At 26.6% G+C, this 21,237-nt stretch overlaps 4 protein-coding genes across 8 annotated transcripts; 2 read left to right on the plus strand and 2 right to left on the minus strand.

Moving 5' to 3' along the window:
* The first annotated feature begins 128 nt into the window (after positions 1-128).
* On the plus strand, positions 129-2,669 carry LOC132907201 (uncharacterized). Its single transcript, XM_060960057.1, has 5 exons — positions 129-523; positions 1,351-1,654; positions 1,798-2,058; positions 2,221-2,373; positions 2,493-2,669. Exons 1-5 carry the CDS (start codon positions 231-233, stop codon positions 2,649-2,651), a joined length of 1,170 nt encoding a protein of 389 aa, XP_060816040.1. The 5' UTR covers positions 129-230; the 3' UTR covers positions 2,652-2,669.
* A 99-nt stretch (positions 2,670-2,768) lies between these two features.
* On the minus strand, positions 2,769-5,910 carry LOC132907215 (NECAP-like protein CG9132). Of its 2 annotated transcripts, none has more exons than XM_060960088.1 (3): positions 5,774-5,910; positions 4,753-5,149; positions 2,769-4,661 (listed from the first exon to the last, which is right to left on the minus strand). In XM_060960088.1, exons 2-3 carry the CDS (start codon positions 5,104-5,106, stop codon positions 4,410-4,412), a joined length of 606 nt encoding a protein of 201 aa, XP_060816071.1. In that variant the 5' UTR covers positions 5,107-5,149; positions 5,774-5,910; the 3' UTR covers positions 2,769-4,409. The 2 variants fall into 2 exon arrangements, with proteins under 2 accessions (XP_060816071.1, XP_060816070.1); XM_060960087.1 differs by having other exon boundaries at positions 5,653-5,885.
* Positions 5,911-6,677: 767 nt separating this feature from the next.
* Positions 6,678-14,658, plus strand: LOC132907234 (cohesin subunit SA-1). 4 transcript variants are annotated; one of them, XM_060960122.1, is made up of 19 exons: positions 6,678-6,786; positions 6,981-7,144; positions 7,203-7,381; positions 7,509-7,682; positions 7,751-7,955; positions 8,078-8,407; positions 8,490-9,095; positions 9,168-9,510; positions 9,580-9,813; positions 9,891-10,083; positions 10,155-10,341; positions 10,423-10,727; positions 10,824-11,035; positions 11,177-11,343; positions 11,461-11,512; positions 13,332-13,367; positions 13,575-13,748; positions 13,829-13,913; positions 14,507-14,658. In XM_060960122.1, the coding sequence occupies exons 1-19, from the start codon at positions 6,773-6,775 to the stop codon at positions 14,522-14,524; spliced, it is 3,678 nt and encodes a 1,225-aa protein (XP_060816105.1). In that variant the 5' UTR covers positions 6,678-6,772; the 3' UTR covers positions 14,525-14,658. The 4 variants fall into 4 exon arrangements, with proteins under 4 accessions (XP_060816105.1, XP_060816107.1, XP_060816104.1 ...); XM_060960124.1 differs by having other exon boundaries at positions 6,707-6,881; positions 13,614-13,748; XM_060960121.1 differs by having other exon boundaries at positions 6,708-6,881.
* Positions 14,659-14,834: 176 nt separating this feature from the next.
* Positions 14,835-21,049, minus strand: LOC132907229 (putative autophagy-related protein 11). Its single transcript, XM_060960109.1, has 9 exons — positions 21,011-21,049; positions 16,784-20,925; positions 16,416-16,714; positions 16,119-16,294; positions 15,886-16,040; positions 15,691-15,780; positions 15,514-15,576; positions 15,301-15,417; positions 14,835-15,174 (listed from the first exon to the last, which is right to left on the minus strand). Exons 2-9 carry the CDS (start codon positions 20,879-20,881, stop codon positions 15,100-15,102), a joined length of 5,073 nt encoding a protein of 1,690 aa, XP_060816092.1. The 5' UTR covers positions 20,882-20,925; positions 21,011-21,049; the 3' UTR covers positions 14,835-15,099.
* Positions 21,050-21,237: the final 188 nt, after the last annotated feature.

The raw sequence follows: 21,237 nt of genomic DNA on the forward strand, positions 1-21,237 counted from the left end.
GTTTTTTAAAGAAAACCTTTCGACATTCAATTCTATTTGAAAAATTAAATAAACTAATCTAAAATTTCTGGGGAAATTATAGTAGTGAAAATAAATGTTGGTAATTTGTTCAATAATCCCTAAAGAATAGAGTCATCTGGATGAAAATCCAAATCATCTTTCCGTAGTGAAAGCAGACGATTTTTATATAGATCCGAAACGTGTTTGATCGGGTTTTGTGAAGTGAGAGAATGCAAGTTATTGGGGTTGACGGTCGTGTTATCGGCTATCTTTTTTGTTTTCTGATACTGCAAGCGAAACTAACGAACTCAAGAACCTCTTGGAGGCTCAGTGCTGACAAAATCGTCAAAACAACAGACTTCGTGAGCACATTTGAGGATGATCCTATTCTCGATATCCTGGCGAGCAGCATTAGTATTGGAAATGGACACAGTTGGAGTAGAACAGCTATTTCTGAAAAATACGAAAAGATACAACCCTATTGTCAAGATTGTAAAAGTGTCACTTCTGGAAACCATGAACGGTAAGAAATCACAGGAGTTTGGTTCATCTTGGGTAAGAGCTATGTTGTATATCTTGTTTCAGAATGTCAAATTGATACTTTTAGTACCTTTTGAAACAAACTGGATTATATGTATATATTGAGACTTGTATTTTTCAAATATATAATTCAAGAATTTATAAATATCCGGAATAAATTATATTAAGATTTGATGTTTTATGATCTTTTTGTATACATAATATCTATAGTATTCTCACAATAGAATGATGCACACTTTTATAATAACATTCTATTTAGTTGAAGAATATTTAAAGGTCTGAAAGGATATATTCCTCAGAGATAAAAGCTTTTGTTCCATTTTTGTATTTATTTAATGTAACTTATATCAATGTTTAGCACAAATGTAATAATATCAATGAGATTTTAATCAAAACATTGTAGTTGGTATTTGACATTGTTTTCTATATTACATTGCATGTTTTGCATGTTTTATATAATTATCAGTATCCAATTTATTATTATAGTGTATGTTTCATCTGTTATATTTTCAAAAAAGTACAAAACTAAATATTTAAGCTGTATGAAAAAGTATGAATACATAAAATATATAAGAATTTGTAGTTAGTTAATTTAAAAAAAAAATTATATAAACATATTTTTATATATATAAATCTTTTTATATATTTGTATATTTTAATTATTATCAATTCTTATACTTTAGATTTTGTTCCTAATAATTATTATAAATAACCTGATGCAATTTTCTGTTTCTTCCTGTAGTTAGTATTTGTGTGTGGCTTACTGTTCTTTCAGCGTTAAAAAAGCCCTAACTTTGGTCCCCTTGGCAGACGATTCTCGTCATACGTGTTGAAGGATACACCAAATGCCACTGAATCTTTCCGTCTATCATCTCAAGTGTCAAACGAGCAAGTTATGTGCACTTCTGGTCAACAATGTGAGGATATAATTCTAGACTGTGGAAAGCCTGTCAATTTTACTTATTATGACAACTTGCCTGGTGTTGCAAATAGAGATAAGCTTCCATTGGTTCCAGAACCTAATGTAGCACTCATGTTTAAGAAGAATGGTGGCAAAACTATGGATGTTGATATTGATCTGTTAGAGAAACGCTTAATGAAAGCAAAAAGAGAGGTACGATTATTAAAGAATACTTTGTTTATAAATAAACAATTAAGGAGACCTAGTGCAAAGCTCTGTGTGTGTGTGTGTGTGTGTGTGTGTGCGCGCGCGCGTGTGTATATATATATATGTATACTTTATTCAATTTGTTGTAGAAACCAAAATCTGTCCAACTTTACAATCAAATAGGAAATTTTTGGCGTATAAAAGGTGATGCACGAAAATCAATCGAATGCTTTCGAAGAGCACTTGCTGTATCACCACATAATGCAGAAGTTTTGTTAAATTTAGCTCGAGTATTATTAGTTCAAAAATATTTGGATGATGCAACATATTTAGCAAGACGTTCTTTGGAATTACAACCTCCAGATCGTAATGCTTGGGAACAATATCTTACACTTGGTCAAATATTTAAGGTAATTGAAAGTTGTAGAAATATAATCTGTTTCATATAATCACAGTGCATTTAAATATATATTCTATTTGATTATTATTTATAATACAATATTATTTAAATTTGTTTTGAAATATTATCAAGACATAATTTATCACTACAATGTTTATTATTTTGTTTGTAGGCATGTGGTCATTATCAAGAAGCAGCTGTACATTTACGACATGCTTTAGAATTAAAACCAGACCTCTCTGAAGTAGTAGAAGCTTTAAGAGAGGTAGAGTCATTTCCGACTGCAAGTTTACATATCTATACATTACTGATAATAATATGTCTGGTATGTAAGATAAAAAATATATCATTATATTGCTTCATTAGTGCATTTTACGTTAAAAAAATATAAATAATTGTTATTCGTAATATATTGAAAAAACTTTCAATACATTTATGTTGCAGGTACTTGGTGTACTGTTAGTAGTTTTAAGCAATCTAGAGTGTGATGAAGATTCTAGTCTAGTTAATGGACAAATTCAACGTTCAGTTCAACGTAACCTTAGTCGCGCTTTAAGTATACGCAGTTTCCGAATTAGTGTTTCTAGTAATAAACGTTGTTGATTATTTAAAAAAAAAAAATGAATAACCTTGTGATAGAAGAAAATTTCAGTTACTATTATCATTTATCTAACTACGAAGTATTATTTGTAATATAATTTTTAATAATTATTTAATATATTAATAATTATGCAATTTATTATAATTATAAATGAAAATATACAATAAAAAGCAACACCATTTTTCATTTGCTACAAAAAGAAAAATAGCGTTAATGACTACATATTCGAGTGCAAACTTTTTAAGGTGTGTAACTATATACACACATATACGCACGTGATTTAATATTAAAGTATTTTCATGGCTAAGAATGGAATGTCATTTACGGAATTATAAAATATTTTTGTTGTTACGTTAAATATTAACATAGGTATTATTAACAATATCACTTAGCATCATTTACAATATACAGTAATATTAGAATATATAAGTAATCATTTTATGTACCTACTCACAAGATCTAACGAACTTCTTTTTTATCTGTGAATAATTTACAAATATAATTTAATATCATCTTTAAATAATAATTTTTGATATATACATGAAACAATGAAGTTCTTTTACTTCTGCAAATAAAAATATCTAATAAATTTATTTTTTATTATTCCGAATATATATTAACTTTTCGTTCATTTAGTATAATATTTTCTGAGTTTTATACAACAATATTTTTAGATGCAAAACAATAATTTTCTCTTTTATTCTAAAATAATTCACTTTAGTATATAATTTCTTAAGACTGTTTCTAAATTTATATCAATAACATCAATATCAGATAAAATTTTAGTGTCACTTTTAAAAATAAAAGTATGTAATATAAAGATCTTACATATTTCATAATACAACTGCGTGATAGCACAATAATGTGAAATATCATTTTGTAGATTATTAATGAAAAAAAAATCGAAATATAATCTAAAAAATTAGGCCGTACATTTGCACAATTCCTGCTTTATGTACAAATACCGTAAATTAATATTAATTAAGACTGTATATACTATAATTTAATTCATATTCCTTTAAGGGTTTTCACAAAGAATGTATCCATGCAATAGACAATACCAGAAATAGTTACAGTGTATTTTGTATTTAATACTGTACTAATGATAAACATTTTTGTTATTAGCAAAATTTTATATTTGATATCATAAACTTATTCTTATTATTCTTTAATCACTTAATACATTCCTTATAGTTCAAACTACCTCCCTTTTCGATTTGTACAAGACAATAAACTTATTTGTTAACTATTTATATAAAAAATATGAGTATTTCACACATTTTATATAATTTGTTTAAATAAGAGATATAATATGTACATCTTCTAACATTTGTGAAGAAGAAAAGAAGAGAAATTAAATATCAGTGTGAACTTTTTAGTCTATCTTAGTGTTTTATAAAAACATATTAATTTCAGTAAATAAGTTCCATTGAAGAATTTTAGTTAATTCTTAAACAGAATATTTCATTAATTCAAGTGAAACTCTTTTTGATATAATTCATTTTATAATTGAATCAAAATATAAATTTAAAAAATATGTAAATACTATATCATAATATAGTAAAATATATGTAGTTGATTTACTATTCACTATGTACATAGAAACATCTTTGTCAATAATTACCCTTAAAAGATATCTATATGCAACATGCATGCATATTAATATACATGTGCACACAGTGAATATGCAAATTACAATATGCATATATAGTCTATGATTCTACAGCACTGCTATATTAAATTTTAATACACCTTGCAAGTTAAAATTGAACCCAACTGGCATTTCCTACTGTTGGTGGTTGTTGAGTTTGAGATTGCTGTGATGCACTTGCAAATTCTCCCCATTCAGAACTTGGTTGATTTTGATTCTGAGCAGGTTTGTGTGCAGGAGATGACGTTGGAGTTTTTGCGGGTGGTGGTGCAATTTTTACACCACCTGGTGGAGGTGGTAAACCCAAGTTTGTATTGGCACGCTGTTTTGCTTTAGCAGTAACTTCACTACCATCCTTCTTCTATATATTATAAATATAAGAACTTTGAAATTCATTATATAATTTAATATCTAAATTTTTATAACATCCAATACTATAAAAATATCCTTACAGTAATTTTCATGTTTATTTTTATTGTTTCTCCTTCTTTAAATCTGAGGTCTAATTCTTGTTTTGGTGTATCTTTTTCCTTTTCAATTTGTTCTTGATTTCTCAGCCATTTAAAATGGTCTTGAAGGGCAACATTTAAATCAAAACTATCAGATCTATCCAAAAATCCAACACCAATAAAAGCTGATCTTCCATTATCATCTTGAATTCTTAAAACAAAATAACGAGAAGAATCTGTAACTGGTTCAACTGCAATTCCTGGATATTGTTCAATTGGACATTTTGCAAATAATTCTCCAGTAACTTTATCTTCCAATTTAATAGTAATTGAGTCTCCCTGAGAGACAAGACGCATACGTCCAGTCCATGTAGGTTCTTGGAGATTCCAGTCAGCTGCTCTAAAATATATGTATTTAAAAACAAAATATTTATTCACTCTCATTAATTTGTCAACATCAAAATTAACATTTTTTATATTATTTTAATATAAATAAATTTACATTTAATTAAACTAAAAAAGATGCATATTTTTTATGTTATAAATATTTAGTATTTAAAAAGAGGTCTTTAACAAAGACATTTTGTAACATAAAAATTTGGAATTAAATTTCCATAATTTTAAAGGTTTTACAAGTCTAAATCTTATAAAACTTTATGATATTGTATTCCAGATGTAGTACTAATATTATACTTTTAACGATTTCCGGTATAACTTTTGCTGACGTATTAAACGTCACAGCTAAAATTAATAGAAAAAACGTATTTAAAATGGCAAGAAAATATGAGATATTTTAAATAGCGGTAAACAAAATATCATATTTAAATATATCTTTGCATACATTGTCGTTTTATAAAATGAAATATTTTTGAGGAAAATACTGTCAAAAAGAATCAATCGTACCGATAACCCCTATTCGTTGACCTTGGCGGTATTTTAAATACAAAGACTTCAGATTTCACAAGTAATACACTTTCATACGTATCCATTGTATTTTTTGACAAATCACAGAGAAAGTGCTTACGTTCGAGAGTTGTAACTTAACGAAGTGCTGTTTCAAAATTCGTTTATATTTTGTGACGGATCTCTGCCGTGATTTGATAACTTTATCTCCAGTCACGCCTCCTATCCCCCACACAAAGACCGTTAACCATGGATTATTTCACTAGTGATAATAGTTTCTCTCCTGTCAGTGGCACTGGTCCAATGTCAGTTTTTGCGTAGAACATACTTGTAATTTGAATTAAAATAAAGAGGGTCAATTTTTATATATTCACTCTTTACCTATTGAAATATTATTCTAAGATAACATGTTGCAAGTACTAACGCCAATATTTATTATAGAAAATAAAATTTCTCATAATATATATAGAAAACATTATAATTACATTATTTCAAATATAAATTATCAATAGAAATATCAAAGGTATTTTTCTTCCTGCTAATAATATTACATAATTTACTAGATAGACAATTAGATAGACTCTAATAAAAATTAGATAGTTTATCTATTTTTTAAATTTGTTCTTTATAAGGATGTTTTTTATAAGGATTCGATTTAAAATTTATATTTATAAGTATAAATATACTGAAAAATTAATTTAAACAGGTCTGTTTTTATCGTTTATATCATTTAATAAATGACTATGTTCACTGGTACATATTTACATTTACTATAAGACCAACTATTGATATTCATCAAATGCGCGGGATTATTTGTCAAATTTTATTAATATGTTCTTAATTTTATTCGAGACACCGACATTTTAATCGAATGCATCGAAAAACTATAGGAATATAAGAATTCATGATCCTCCCTAATTCCCACGTTTGATGAGAGCTCTTTTTAGGTTTAGATGAATCAAACTGCTTAATGGATACGGACATAAGTTTGGAGTTTATATTTTATAAAAATGAATTTGCGGGAAAATGATAGACACCTAGCGGTGAGAGTGCCAAACAATCAGTGAGACACACATATCCCGGAATGTGAAAATAGCAAATCAACTTAAATACATGATCCATGCATAATCCAACGTAAATACGTTTAAATACATTTTTATATAAATATCTTCATTAATTTATATATCATACTATAATTTATATAATATGTTTACTTCAATTCAAAAATTGTAAGTTATATTATTTAAATATTAAATATATATGCTTCTAGTAAAAAAATATGTATATGTAAGATATTTACAGTATATTATAATGTATTGTTTGTTTAGCCCTGAACATTATCCATCTGAAAGCTATAGTTCTCCAAGTACATCACAACCACAATATCAGGAACAGACAAATTTTGAAAACCAATCCCAATTTGAACAACCTATGACACCAGTAACCCCAACTAATATGAGAATTACAAGGAATACACGTGCAAGATTACGAGGTATGACTCAAAATGATATTTCTTTGTTATCTCTTTCTAAATAGTGATTCTTCTGCAGGAGGACCTATACAACAACCAAAGTATAAAGAGATAGATACAGATTACATTCCAACTACTAGTGGTAGAGGAAGAGGAGGTAGTGGACGTGGAAGAGGGAAGCGAACACATCATTCACATAGTTTGGAAGATGAAGCTAGTCTCTATTATGTCATTAGAAACAATCGGTCTTCATTAACTGTATGTTGACTGTCATATTCAAAGAAAAGTTTGTTAAAAATATTTGAATTATAATAAATAATAAATATATATATATATATATATACACATTTATATATACATATATACACACATACCTTTTTTGTAGACTATTGTTGATGATTGGATAGAAAAATACAAAAGTAATAGAGAAAATGCTCTTCTTATGTTAATGCAATTTTTTATTAATGCAAGTGGATGTAAAGGACGTATTACTTCTGAGATGCAAGCAACAATGGAGCATGTGGCAATAATTCGTAAAATGACCGAAGAATTTGATGAGGTATATTAATATCTATTTTTTATAAATAAATAGTTTTCTCATATAATTCATAATAATTTGCAAAATAGGAAAGTGGAGAATATCCATTGATAATGACTGGTCAACAATGGAAAAAATTTCGTGCAAATTTCTGTGAATTTGTCCAAATTTTAGTTAGGCAATGTCAGTATTCCATCATTTATGATCAGTTTTTAATGGATAATGTAATTTCATTATTAACTGGACTTTCTGATTCACAAGTAAGAGCTTTTAGGCATACTGCTACTCTTGCTGGTAAGATATATTTTTGTACATGTTCATATTTATATAGCTACATTCATATTTAAATATAAAAGAAATTATATTTATATTAATAAATTAATTAAATTAATAATATGTTGTGCTATTCTTCATAGCTATGAAACTCATGACAGCATTAGTAGATGTAGCTCTAACTGTATCAATAAATTTGGATAATACACAACGACAGTATGAAGCTGAAAGGCAGAAAGCTAGAGAAAAGAGAGCTGCAGATAGATTAGAATCATTAATGGCCAAACGAAAAGAACTTGAAGAAAATATGGATGAGATAAAGAATATGCTTACATATATGTTCAAATCTGTATTTGTACATCGCTATAGAGATACTTTGCCAGAAATTCGCGCCATTTGTATGGCAGAAATAGGAGTATGGATGAAAAAATTTCATCAAAATTTTTTAGATGATTCTTATTTAAAATACATAGGTAATATATATTAACGCATAACGTTAATATGATGGCCTTACATTCATTTTATAATATAAGTAAATTTGTTATAATTTTCTAGGTTGGACGTTGCATGATAAAGTTGGTGAAGTTCGATTAAAATGTCTCCAAGCATTGCAACCATTATATGCATCAGAAGAATTAAAAACTAAACTTGAACTTTTTACAAGTAAATTTAAAGATAGAATTGTTGCAATGACATTAGATAAAGAGTATGATGTAGCAGTACAAGCTGTTAAACTTGTTATTTCAATTTTAAAACATCATAGAGAAATTCTTACTGATAAAGATTGTGAACATGTATATGAACTTGTCTATTCCTCCCATCGTGCTGTTGCACAAGCAGCTGGTGAATTCTTAAACGAACGTCTATTTCGCCCTGATGATGAAGCAGTAGCTGGCGTTAAAACTAAACGTGGAAAGAAGCGTTTACCGAATACTCCACTTATTCGAGATCTCGTATTATTTTTTATTGAATCCGAACTTCATGAACATGGAGCATATTTAGTAGATTCTTTAATTGAAACGAATCAAATGATGAAAGATTGGGAATGTATGACAGATTTACTATTAGAAGAGGCTGGACCTGAAGAAGAAGCTTTAGATAACCAGAAAGAGACATCTTTGATTGAATTAATGGTTTGTTGTATAAAACAAGCTGCTACAGGTAAGTTTTTATGCTCTTGTGTTTTTATGGAATTGTATGACAAATATAAACCTCCTGTAATTTTCAAAATAGGTGAAGCTCCAGTTGGTCGGGGACCAACTAGAAAAATTTTATCAGCAAAAGAAATGAAACAAGTTCATGATGATAAACAACGGTTAACGGAACATTTTATACAAACACTACCGCTTTTACTTGATAAATACAGGGCAGATCCGGAAAAACTCGCAAATTTACTTGCTATTCCTCAATATTTTGATTTGGATATCTATACAAAATCTCGACAAGAGCAAAATTTGGATTCACTGTTGAATAAAATTCATACAATTGTAGAAAAAATGCATGACACCGAGGTTTTAGATACGGCTGCAAAAACTTTAGAACATATGTGTATAGAAGGACATGCTATTTTTACCAGGTAAAATTTTATGACGGTACATATTGAAGTTTTTTTGAGAGAATATTTATTATTGATGTTTCAATTCAGGTGTGATGTAGCACGCTCAACGTTAATTGATTCCATTGTAAATAAATATAAAGAAGCTATTGATGAATATAGAAATTTAATAGAAGGGAATGAAGATCCAGATGAAGATGAAATTTTCAATGTTGTACAATCTTTAAAAAAAGTTTCCATATTTTACTCTTGTCACAATATGAATCCGTGGGGAATATGGGATTCTTTATATAAGGACATTGAAGATGCCAAAGATCCATCTAAGTAGTACCATTACATATTTTGTATTATATATTTGGTGGTAATTTTATTCATATAAGTATATAAATATCTTATTACAGATGTTTACCACATGAGGCAGTTAAGTATTGCATAAGTGCATGCTTTTTTGCTATTTTATGGGGACAAAATCACCTTATGGAAGCTGCAGATTCTGGAAATCAAGGTGAAGATGAATGTCGGCAATTAAAAGAGCGTTTGCATTCTTTTATGGGTTCTATGCGTTATTTTGTTAGTGGTGATGTAAACGCCACGGTAATTACTTTATTCATATTTTTTACTATTTTTAATATGTCGATTATATGTATTTGTCAATGTTGTTTTAGCCTACTCCACCTATTTTAAGAGAAGAAGCATATAATACAATATGCGATTTATTAGTAGTGTTTTGTAATCAATTAACATCACATTCTAATCCTTTAATGCATCAATTAGTATATGAACCTGATCAAGCAATGCAAAACATGCTTAACCGATTTATTCAAGAATATGTATTTTTTGAAGAGGAAGATGGTATGCTATATTAATTTACTGAATATACACATCTTTTGTCTTACAAAGATTAATTTCTGATATAAAATATTGCGATTATAGATGAACATGATGAACATTCAAAGATTGAAGAATTACATAAAAGAAGAAACTTTTTGGCTGGTTATTGCAAATTAATTGTATATAATATGATACCTACAAAAGCAGCGGCCGATGTCTTTAAACATTATGTAAAATATTATAATGATTATGGTGATATTATCAAAACTACATTAGGGAAAGCTAGGGACATTAATAAAACAAATTGTGCTTTAACTATGCAACATAGCTTAAATATTTTGTATAATGAAATAGTAGCAGAGAAAGGCAAAGTTAATAGAAACAGTGAGGAATTTACTGCAATTAAGGTTTGTTTATATATATATATATATATCAATATTTTACAATTCAAAAAATATATAGAAAATCTGTTTTGAAATAAAGATATGTATTAATATCTTCAGGAACTCGCAAAACGATTTGCTTTATCATTTGGCTTAGATGCAGTAAAAAATCGTGAAGCAATTACTGCTTTGCATCGAGCAGGTGTTCTTTTCGCAATTACACCACCAGATGGTATTGAACAAGATCCTACAGGGCCACCACCTAATTTATCCTTTCTTGAAATCTTATCTGAATTTACGAATAAGCTTCTTAAACAAGATAAACGAGTCGTGTAGGTATAATCTTTATTCAAAACTTTTTATTTATATATTTCTTTCTTAAAGAATTTGTTATCTTAATTAATATTTAATTATAATATAACATATATATTTATTTATTTAATTAGTTAATTTTATATGCATTTGTGTCACAGATTAAATTTCCTTGACAGAAGATTACAAGCTGGAATGCCATCCTCACGGGGAGAGGATTGGCAACCTTTACTTTTGTACAGGAACAGCTTATTACATGGCGAAACAGATCAAGTTCCAGTAACAAGTAAGCGCGCATATACAAGACGTAAGAAGGATCATTTAGCTGGTATGTTAATAAATATATTATGTCTTAATTGAAATTTTTAATAATCTATATTAGAAATATTATTAAATATTCTAGCTTTTAACAATACTTGTAACAATTTATATAAAATGTTTGCAGAAGAAGAAGAAGCAGATGAGCCTGAAGAAGGTTCTGATCATGAGTTTTCCGGGTAAGTTAGGTGTTCATATGAAGCTAGTAAAGAATAACATATTTTTTATATTTTATTTACTAAAATAATTATAGAAGTAGAATATTTTTTTCGATAAAAATTCATAATAAAATCAATCTATAATTTAAATCTATGTATACTTATACGCAACACACGCTTTATTGCTTTTAAAATACAAGTTATGCTATGAATGACAAGTATTTAGTATCATTAGTATTATGAGTAAATATTGCAAAATTAGCTATTAGATTTACACGCTTATGTAGATATTAATGCACATGTGTATAATGTGCACATTTCTTTTCAGTATTATTAGTGTTGCATTCTCGTGTTAATGAATGCCAAAATCATACTATGCGTAAATTTGTGCGTAGTTTAATTACTAATATAAATACTCTTCTCTCATTATACTTAATATTTATTTTGCTTTATAATATGCTTTATTGAAAGGTACAATAAAATATTACTATTAAGAATTAAAAGTACAAAAGATATTTTAAAAACGTAAAGCATAAAAAATTGTAAAATAATTTTATTAATTTAAAAGTGTTTTATGCAAAAATATATGTGATATAATTTGAAATGTAATAAATATATTGTAAGCTTATTGATATTTTAAGTTTTTTTCTGTGTGTATTATTAAACAAATATTTTTTTATAGCCCAAAATTTTTAGGAATAAAATATTTTTCAATACACTATCTTTTACATATTTATCATTTAATTGCATGCTTGTGCTAATAAATACTTATTGCCATTGGCATCTTTATGTAAATTATAAATCTGTTGTGTTTGCATGAGTAGTAATCTTTTATGAATCGCTTGTTGCAGGCTACCTGATCGTTATTCAAGCTAAGACTTAGTTTTTAGCAAAATCTATAATATATTATAATCATATAAGGGGCAAAAATTGTATAAGGAATTAATGAGGTCTATTATTCTTGGTGCCTGTTTTAAAATCAACTTTCAAACTAGTGTAAGGAATTATATGTAATATTGTCAAAATATCAAATTAAGTATCAAACACATACCTAAATAATGTAAAGAGCAAATGTTATGTGAGGAATTGATGAAATCTGTTATTCTTAGTGCCTAATTTGGCTACTAAAGAACTCATCTTCTATAAACTAGTGTAAGGAAAATAAGATAAAAAATGAACAATGATATTATGAAATGATAATATTTTTGGAACACCTGACAAAAAAGTACATAGAGAACGATGTGTGTTCTATTGAACCTAAGAACTTAAAACCAAGTAAGTTTAAAATATCTTGTATTCTGTTTATATATTGATAATATACAAATTGGTGATAGATATAATGAACATGTGATATTAATTGAAATAAAACCCTCTTCTCCTATGAGTTCCCAAATCCTACTATCAAAATTTTAGATCCATAGCGAATAAGTAATATTATACTTTGTGAAGCTTTTTCCTCATTAAAATTTGCAGGAAATGTGACAGAATTAACCCATCGTTTCACATTTCCTGCTTAATATCGGATTTCTATATTTTACATTTTTTAACACGCCGTTCTCTATTATCACCGCAATATTATAGAAATGTTTTTAGGTATTTGGTTTGTTAATACTTGGGTTAATTCTGTGTACTTTATTCGAATAATTTATCGTTTTTTGAATGTAATGACCAGATACATTAATATGTATGTACGTGATGCGAAATTTTATAATATATGCATATGTTCGTATTATATGGGAAATGTATGTAAAACTTCAGAGTTATTTAACATAAATTTTTGTCCCTTTATTTATAATATTAATTCTAATATATTTCCATCAATAAAAGCTTTTTCTTTCAGTAAACACAAGAAGAAACGTGGTGCAAGGAAACATCAGTGAGTAAATTCACACTTTTTTTGTCCATAGTTACAAAAGTAGATCAAATTTAGATTTACGTATTTGTTGAAAGAAATAAGTTTGCAGAATATATACATTCAAATAAAAATATAATCTCTTTTGTTTAATTAAAAAAATTAATTTTATAAAATAAATTTGAATATCTGCTTTTTTTGTAGTATTATTATTTTGAATCTTTATTTCAGATTAGCTGTTAATAAAGTATCAATAACTCGTGGATCTAGGGCAACTGGAATTTATGAAACCAACGAAGCTACACAGATGCAGACATCTCCATCGGCAATTATTGAAGATGCATCAACCAGTCCTTCTCAAGACATAGATAATAAACTTAAGACATTACAAATTCAATCGAGGTCGTAAGTAATGAATCCTTAAGTTTGACAAATCCAAGTATTTTTTCAAGTTAGAACTATTTGTAATGAAAATATTTTCTTAGACGAAGAAGTCAAGATAATATAGAACCAAGAGAATTAAGAAGAACTTCTAGAAATTCTGGTCGTTATGTAGAAGGACAATATATGGTAAGCTATAATAATCTTTCATTCATAATGTTATACGTTAAATATTTAAACATTATTTAATCATAATCTTCACTTACATAGCCATCACTGAAATCTAAAGCTTATTAACTTCAAAACTTTGATAAATTAATTTTTTTAATAACGTATAATTACATAATACAGAGTCAAAGAATATCATAATTTAAAGTTTTAATTCCATTCCTTGTCTGCACTCTAAAACTGTGATGGTGTTAGCATAATATTGCAATGATTATTTGACTCACCTATCTAGAGTAAGAAGATTAAATTTTATGTATATAATGCAATAATATAAAGAAGCGCGATGTAGTGCTAAAGATGTAGCTCTATAACATTTCTCTGCAACACTAAAAACCCTTGATATGTGTGTAAATGTATTTACATGAAATAAAATATAAATATTTCTATAATATTTACATTAATAGAAAGATTGTGCGCACACATTGCATGCAGATTTGTGTCACAATTTCGTCCTTATTCAATGATAAAACATTTACAGACGAACAGTTGAATATAGTATCGAAATAAATATAGTTTATATCAGTATAAAATAATAAAATGCTTTTCTGTTATAGGAATCCGATTCCGAATAATGAAGTACAATAAAAAAGAATATATTCATTCAAGATAAAACTAAGAGGAAATTATTTGTGATACTTTATGATATACATGTCGTACTGAATAAGTTTTAAATGTTAAAAATAAAAACTTGTTCAATCGACGTTAATTCACATTCAATTATTACGTTCCACTTTACGTTTTGAGACTACTGCATTTTTAATATCATTTTCTTAAGATATTATTTTCGTTATTTAAAGCCATATATTTTCTTTAGAATTTACTAGACATAACAGTAGTACATTTCATAATGGTGGTATTCTTCTATGCATAAAACTTTTGAACATTATTGTTATTAAAAAATTATTTAATGACTGTCCAAATAACATATGAATATAAATATTTTTTTGTATACCATTTGCTTTTTCGAATTGTCTGCTGTTGTATTCTATTCTACTTTGTATTATTATATTATATTCTATTTGTTACATATATATATTATACAACTATTATATAATTAGATGTGAGAGCCTTAATGAAAATACATTTCTTTTTTACAATTATAATAATAATTATTATTAAACATTTTATATTACGTACGTACGTACTCTCATCTATCATTTGCGTTACGATATTTTCGGAATATGCTACTTCTTCTACGACCTCTTGGTGTAATAATAACTTTCTATAAAAAATGTAATTTAATATTTACATAATCTATGTAAAAATTTTTTATTTATTATATTATTAAATGTAAGAAACAAGAAGTATGAAAGTAATAAATTATTTTTAAACAATATGAGTAACTTACCTCGTCTTGACCTCGTGGAAGGAATAAATTTTTCAGTGTTCGTGGTGTAGTCGTTGCCCTCTCTTTGCCGTTTCTTTCTCTTAATATTCTTGAATTTGGGCTTCTTAGTTCATTACCCTTCAATTTTGAAGTATATGTTAGAAATAAATCTTCAGGTCAAATGATACAAATATATTGATATACAAATATACTAGTATCACCCATTACACTTACCTGCATTGATAATCTTCCTCCGTTTTTACTAGGAGTTGGAGGCCCAGGCTTTTTATATGATGTCTGCAAAATAAATATTAAAATATGTATAATGTGACGCGAATAACAGGAGTTTTAAAAATAATGTTATGCCATAAAAATTCATTATTTTTTTGTAAAATTATCTTAGGTACATACCTGAGTTCTATCCCGTTTCTTAGCTTTTTGTTCAGGAAGCAAACTTTGACTCAAACTATCATTAAATATATCATCTGGAATTGAACCTGCCTATGATTGAAGTAAAAACAATATTATATATTTATAAATATAAATATATGTATATAAATATATATATAAATATAAATATAAATGTATTATATATGAATTGCTTACTTTAATCTCTTCTTCTGTAAATGGTAGAGGATGAAATTGCATTTCAGCAGGATAAGATGACTTTAAATGAGGTTTGCAAAGAGCATTTCTTTTTTTCAAAATAGATAATCTATCTGCATCAATGATATACGAAGAATTACCATCTTTCATGTCAGCTAATAATTTGAATTTATATAATTAATGGTTTAAATTATTTGGAATTAGTTTTACTTAATAAATTATTTTTAATTTACCTAAATAAATATTATCAAGTACTTCTCCTTCTTCATCCTCTGCATTAAATGCATTGCCCATTGTTTGTATACTCTTAATACTACATCTTTTTTCGTATGTTGTTCTTTCTTGTATTACTGAAATTTTATGTAAAACATCTTCTTTAGTTTCTCCTAATAAGTATTTTTTCTCACATCTGAAAAAGAAAAGATTTGAACAATATCTGCTAGGATATCTAAAAATAGATAGATCTGCAAATATCTAAAAGGATGAAGTAATTTTTAATCATTATTCATTATTATAAAAACCAGTCTTACTTAGGATTTTTATGTTCCGTTAAAGAAACTATATTTTGATCTAGATTTTGATATTTAGTTTTTAATTCAATTAATTCTTTCTGCAATTTCTCCTTTTCTTGTTTTTCACTTAACAGTTTCTCTCCAACATTCCAAAGCTGTGAACTTAAGTTAGCAACATGTGCCTTATATTTACTTAATTCATCTGCCTGTTTACGACATTGTAGTTCCATTTTTCTTTGTAATGATTCTAATTTTTCTTGTACACATTGTTCTTGTTCTCTATTTAGCTTCGTTATTTGTTCATTATACAACATTTTCTGTAATATTTGTTACAAAGATAAGTAAGCTACGAGAAGTGCAATATGTACAAATATTAATATACCTACCATGTTTTGTTTAATTTCATCTATTTTAACTTTATATTTATCATGAATATCTTTTAGTTGAATATCAATATCTTCTTTCTTTGATCGCTTACTTAACTCATTTCTTTCTTCTTGCAGTTTTAAATTCTGCTCTTTTAATTGTGTTACTTCTTTCTTTAAGTTTTCTATCTCTTTTAATGATGTTTTCATTTCTTGCACCTTAATATTAAGTTCACCAATATCATCTTTTAATCTTACATTATTTGTGTGTGCACAGTTTAATTTACTTTCTAAGTTATTCTTAGCTTCTGTCAGTTCATTAATTTCGAATCGTAACTTTTTCTCTGACTCAGATTGAAATTTTGTTTCATCACATTTAAAATCATTTTCAAAAGAAATAACCAATTTTGAAAAATCATCTATTTCATTCTGCAATTGAGTAATGTTTTCTTGTAATATTTTATTTTTATCTAATTCTGCTTCAATAATTGTTTTCTGGTCAAAAAAGATGTCTGAAGAAATATTTAATATCTGTTCACTTTCTTCTTTCAAGGAAATATCTTTTATTTTTTGTTCAAACCATAAAAATTGGTCCCATAAGATATTCTGTAAGGGTGTTATATTTTGAAAATGATGAATATGATACTTAAGTAATGTATTTTCTAAATATGTTTGTTTGCTTTGTATATGCTTTAATTCATCACATACAGATTTATCTATCATGAGAACACTATAGGAACTTGTTAATAAATTGTCCCATTTTTGTTTTAATGTACTTAAAGATGTATCTAAATTTTCTCTTGACTTTATAATGTTATTTAAATAATCTTTTAGTGATTCCTTATATTTGATAAGAGTATTTATACGTTTTATACGGTCTTCTTGCAAATTATTTAGTTCTTGTATTTTAATTTCCAACAATTTTATTTCTTCACATTTTGTAATATAGTTATCTATCGTTATTGTTTGATTTTCTAGAGTTTTATTTAGGTTTGTATTTTCATTTGCAAGTTGTAAAATTAATTCACGTGATACCTGTATTTCATTAATGGCCTCCTTTAAAGTTCTTAAAATAGTTTTATTTGTATCATCATTATTTATGTCTTGTACATTATCTGTAGTATTAATATAAGAATTTTCATTCTTAGTAACTTCTGCAATTGTAAATTTTAAGCCATTTGCTGAATGCTGTAATTCTTCACAAATTTGTATAACTTCTAATCTTTTTGTATCTTCAATTTTACAATATTCCCTATTTTTATTAAGTTCGTCCTTTTCTTTCTGTAGTATTTGTTGTAATTCTTCTATAATTTTGTTTTGTTTATAAGACTCTGTTTGTAATTTAAAATTTGTACTTTGCAAATTCTGACATAATAATTTTTGGTCTTCAAGTTGTTTACAAAGTACTCTTTTGGATTCATTGAATTCTTTTTGTAATTCTTCTAATTGTAAACATTTTTCCTTTAAAGCTTTCTCTTGAGTTTTTAAAACTGCATCTTGATTTGTTCTTACTTCCTGTAGATTTATAATTACTTCTTTCAGTTTAATTTCAGAAGCAATTGTTTCTTTTGATAATTTTTCAAATTTATTTTCCACAAGTTCCAATGTTTCCTGTTTTAATTTTACTTCTATATTTAGTTTATCTATGTGACACTGTTTTTCCAATAATTTTGTTTCCAGTTCTTTTATAAAATTTTTCATTTTAATTTCTCCTTCTGTTTGTAAATGCATTATATGATCTTTTTCTAACTTTAAGGAAGTAATTTCATCAATTAGATTTTCTATTTTTTTGTCTTTAAATTTGAATTCATCTAACATATTACATACTTCTTGCTGAGATTTTTCAAATTTATCATTTACATTATTTAAATCCAATAGAATTTTGTTATTCTCAGATTTAAGATCTTTATGTTGTTTCTGAAATACTTCTTGTAGCTTTTCAAATTTTTCCAATTTTTGTGTAAACTCTGTTAATTTTTGCTTAGTACAAATTAATTCTGCCTCCAAATGATTTGTTATTTCCTTATTTTTTATTAAATCATTTTCTAACATAACATTAAAACTTATACTATCTTCTAATTTCTTTTTATTATCTGTAAGTTCATCTTTCAGTTGGTTCTTGGAAAGCTGTTCTTTCGTGTAATTAGTATATAATATTTTATAAGCATTTAAAATACTTTTAGTAGTTTCTTCATTATATTTTTTATACTCATTTATCTGATTTAATATATCTTTTTTCATTAAATAAAATTCTGATTCAAAAGTTCGAATATTTTTCTTTAATGTTTCTATATACGTAGAAGAAGCTTGTAAGAGTGCATCTTTTTTATTTACTTTTTCTTCATATACATATATGACTTTTTCTAAAGTTTGTTTTTGGAGTTCAATTTGTTTTAAATACAAAATTTCTTCAGAATATTTTTCTGTAACATTAGTAAGCTCGTCAATTTTGGTTGTACTTTCTACAACAGTTTTTCTTAATTTTGATATCTCTGTAGTATTCTGTTCATCCTTTTGTTCTAATTTAGATATTTGTAATTGAAAATTTTCAAGCTTTAATTTAGCTTCATTCATGTTATTACTTAATGATTCCAATTCTAGTTGCTTCAAAGTATACTTCTGATTAAAATTATATAATATTGTTCGTAAATATTCTATTAATTCTGTAGTTGTTTTGTTGTCTAATTTATCTTCTACACAATCAGTTTCTAAATTATGTAATATAATCTCTTTCAAATTTGTATTATATAGATCAACAGAAATTTTATATGAACTATTTTGATCTTTGAAATCTTGAATATATTTAAGATTTTCAGATATTTGTGCTTTAACTTCAGTAAGCTCAGTGTTTAATTTAACATTATTTATATTTTCTTTGTTTAAAGATTCTTCCAAATCTTTAATTTTTTCTAACAGAGAATTTTTTTCAGTAATTAATACATCTTTGGATTTTTCAACGACTGACAAAGATTCTTTTTGAGAAGTATATAACATTTCTAAATTTTTATTTTGTTTTATTAGAGATTCTTTCTCTTGTTGTAAGATTTCAATTTGTTTAGTCGATTCATTTATGATTACATTTAATTTAGTTTCCGTACTTTGTAATATTTGCCTCTCTTTCTTTAAAAGTTGTGTTGTACTTTCATACTCTTGATTTGCAGATTTCAGTTTTTCATTTACAACATCAAGTTGTGTCTTTAGTAAAGCAGATTCTTCTTTCGCTTCTTGTAATTGAATATCAATTACAGAACTTAAAACTTCACTGGTATTTAAAGATGCTGAAGATGAATTTAAGGGTACTATATCATCAATTTCAAAACTTTGTTCTTCAATTGTTGTTTTTCTAAGTTCTTTTAAATGAGTACGCAACTCTTCATTGGTCTTTTTTAAATTTACTAGTTCCCTATCCTTAATTTCTCCCTGAATCTGCATGTTTTCTAAAGCCTTTTCACAATTTTCTACTTTGTCTCTAAAATATATATATTGCATTTGTATAGATGTTAACTTTTTTGTCAATGTGTCAGCATCTGCTTCAAGTTTATCTATGTTACATTGCTTCTGCAATAGCTGATCTTCTAAATGATCTATTTCCTTCCTGTAATATTGTTCATAATCTATTGTGCCCTTATTCTTTTTGCAAGATTGTGGAGTAGTCGGTTTCATTTTTTCTTCTCTTAAAACTTTTATTTCTGCAGTCTTTTCCTGTAATTTCTTCTGTAGACTTTGTATTTTGTTTTGTTGAATTCGTATATCTTCCTGTAAATCAATTTTCTCAAACCTCTCTACTTCTAATTCACTTTTCAACATTCTTAATTCCCTATTTCTGTCATTCAATAACTTATGACTTTGAGCAGACCATGTTACAGGAGAATCAAAAAAGTTCTTAAGAGCTTTTCCTTTAGGCGTGACAGGTATTTTTGATGCATCATTCTCTATTCTAGCAATTATTTCTTTTAATGTTTCTTTGTTTATGTCTTTCTTATATGGGATAGTCATTTCAAGAAATGATTTAATTTTAAGTTGCGTTTCATGTTGCAAATTAAAACACATTTGATGATGAAATGATGGTTCTTGAGGTACAAGCAATAAAAATAAAGATGCAATATAAATGTGTTCCATTTCCCCTAAATTTTTATCATCAAATTTATATTTTGGATATTCATCTGAGAAAAAAATATAAAAGGCATATAATATATTTCTATAAAATAATTATATAATACAGGAAATACTTATCACATATTTACATACCTTGTAAATATTTTACTATAATATTTTCTGTGTCTGTACTATCTTTATTACCAGTCCATGAACTAGAAAGCAAAATATGTTTGACAAGAATAAATATATTCTAATAGAATGAATATTATGAATGCACATTATTCACATTAAAAAATAAACTCATTAAATATTTCATTAAAGATTTAAATGTAAATATACAACAAATTACTTACAATGATTTTATTAATTTCTTGTAA

Source organism: Bombus pascuorum, chromosome 5 (genome assembly GCF_905332965.1).
Source record: "Bombus pascuorum chromosome 5, iyBomPasc1.1, whole genome shotgun sequence".
NCBI lineage: Eukaryota > Metazoa > Arthropoda > Insecta > Hymenoptera > Apidae > Bombus > Bombus pascuorum.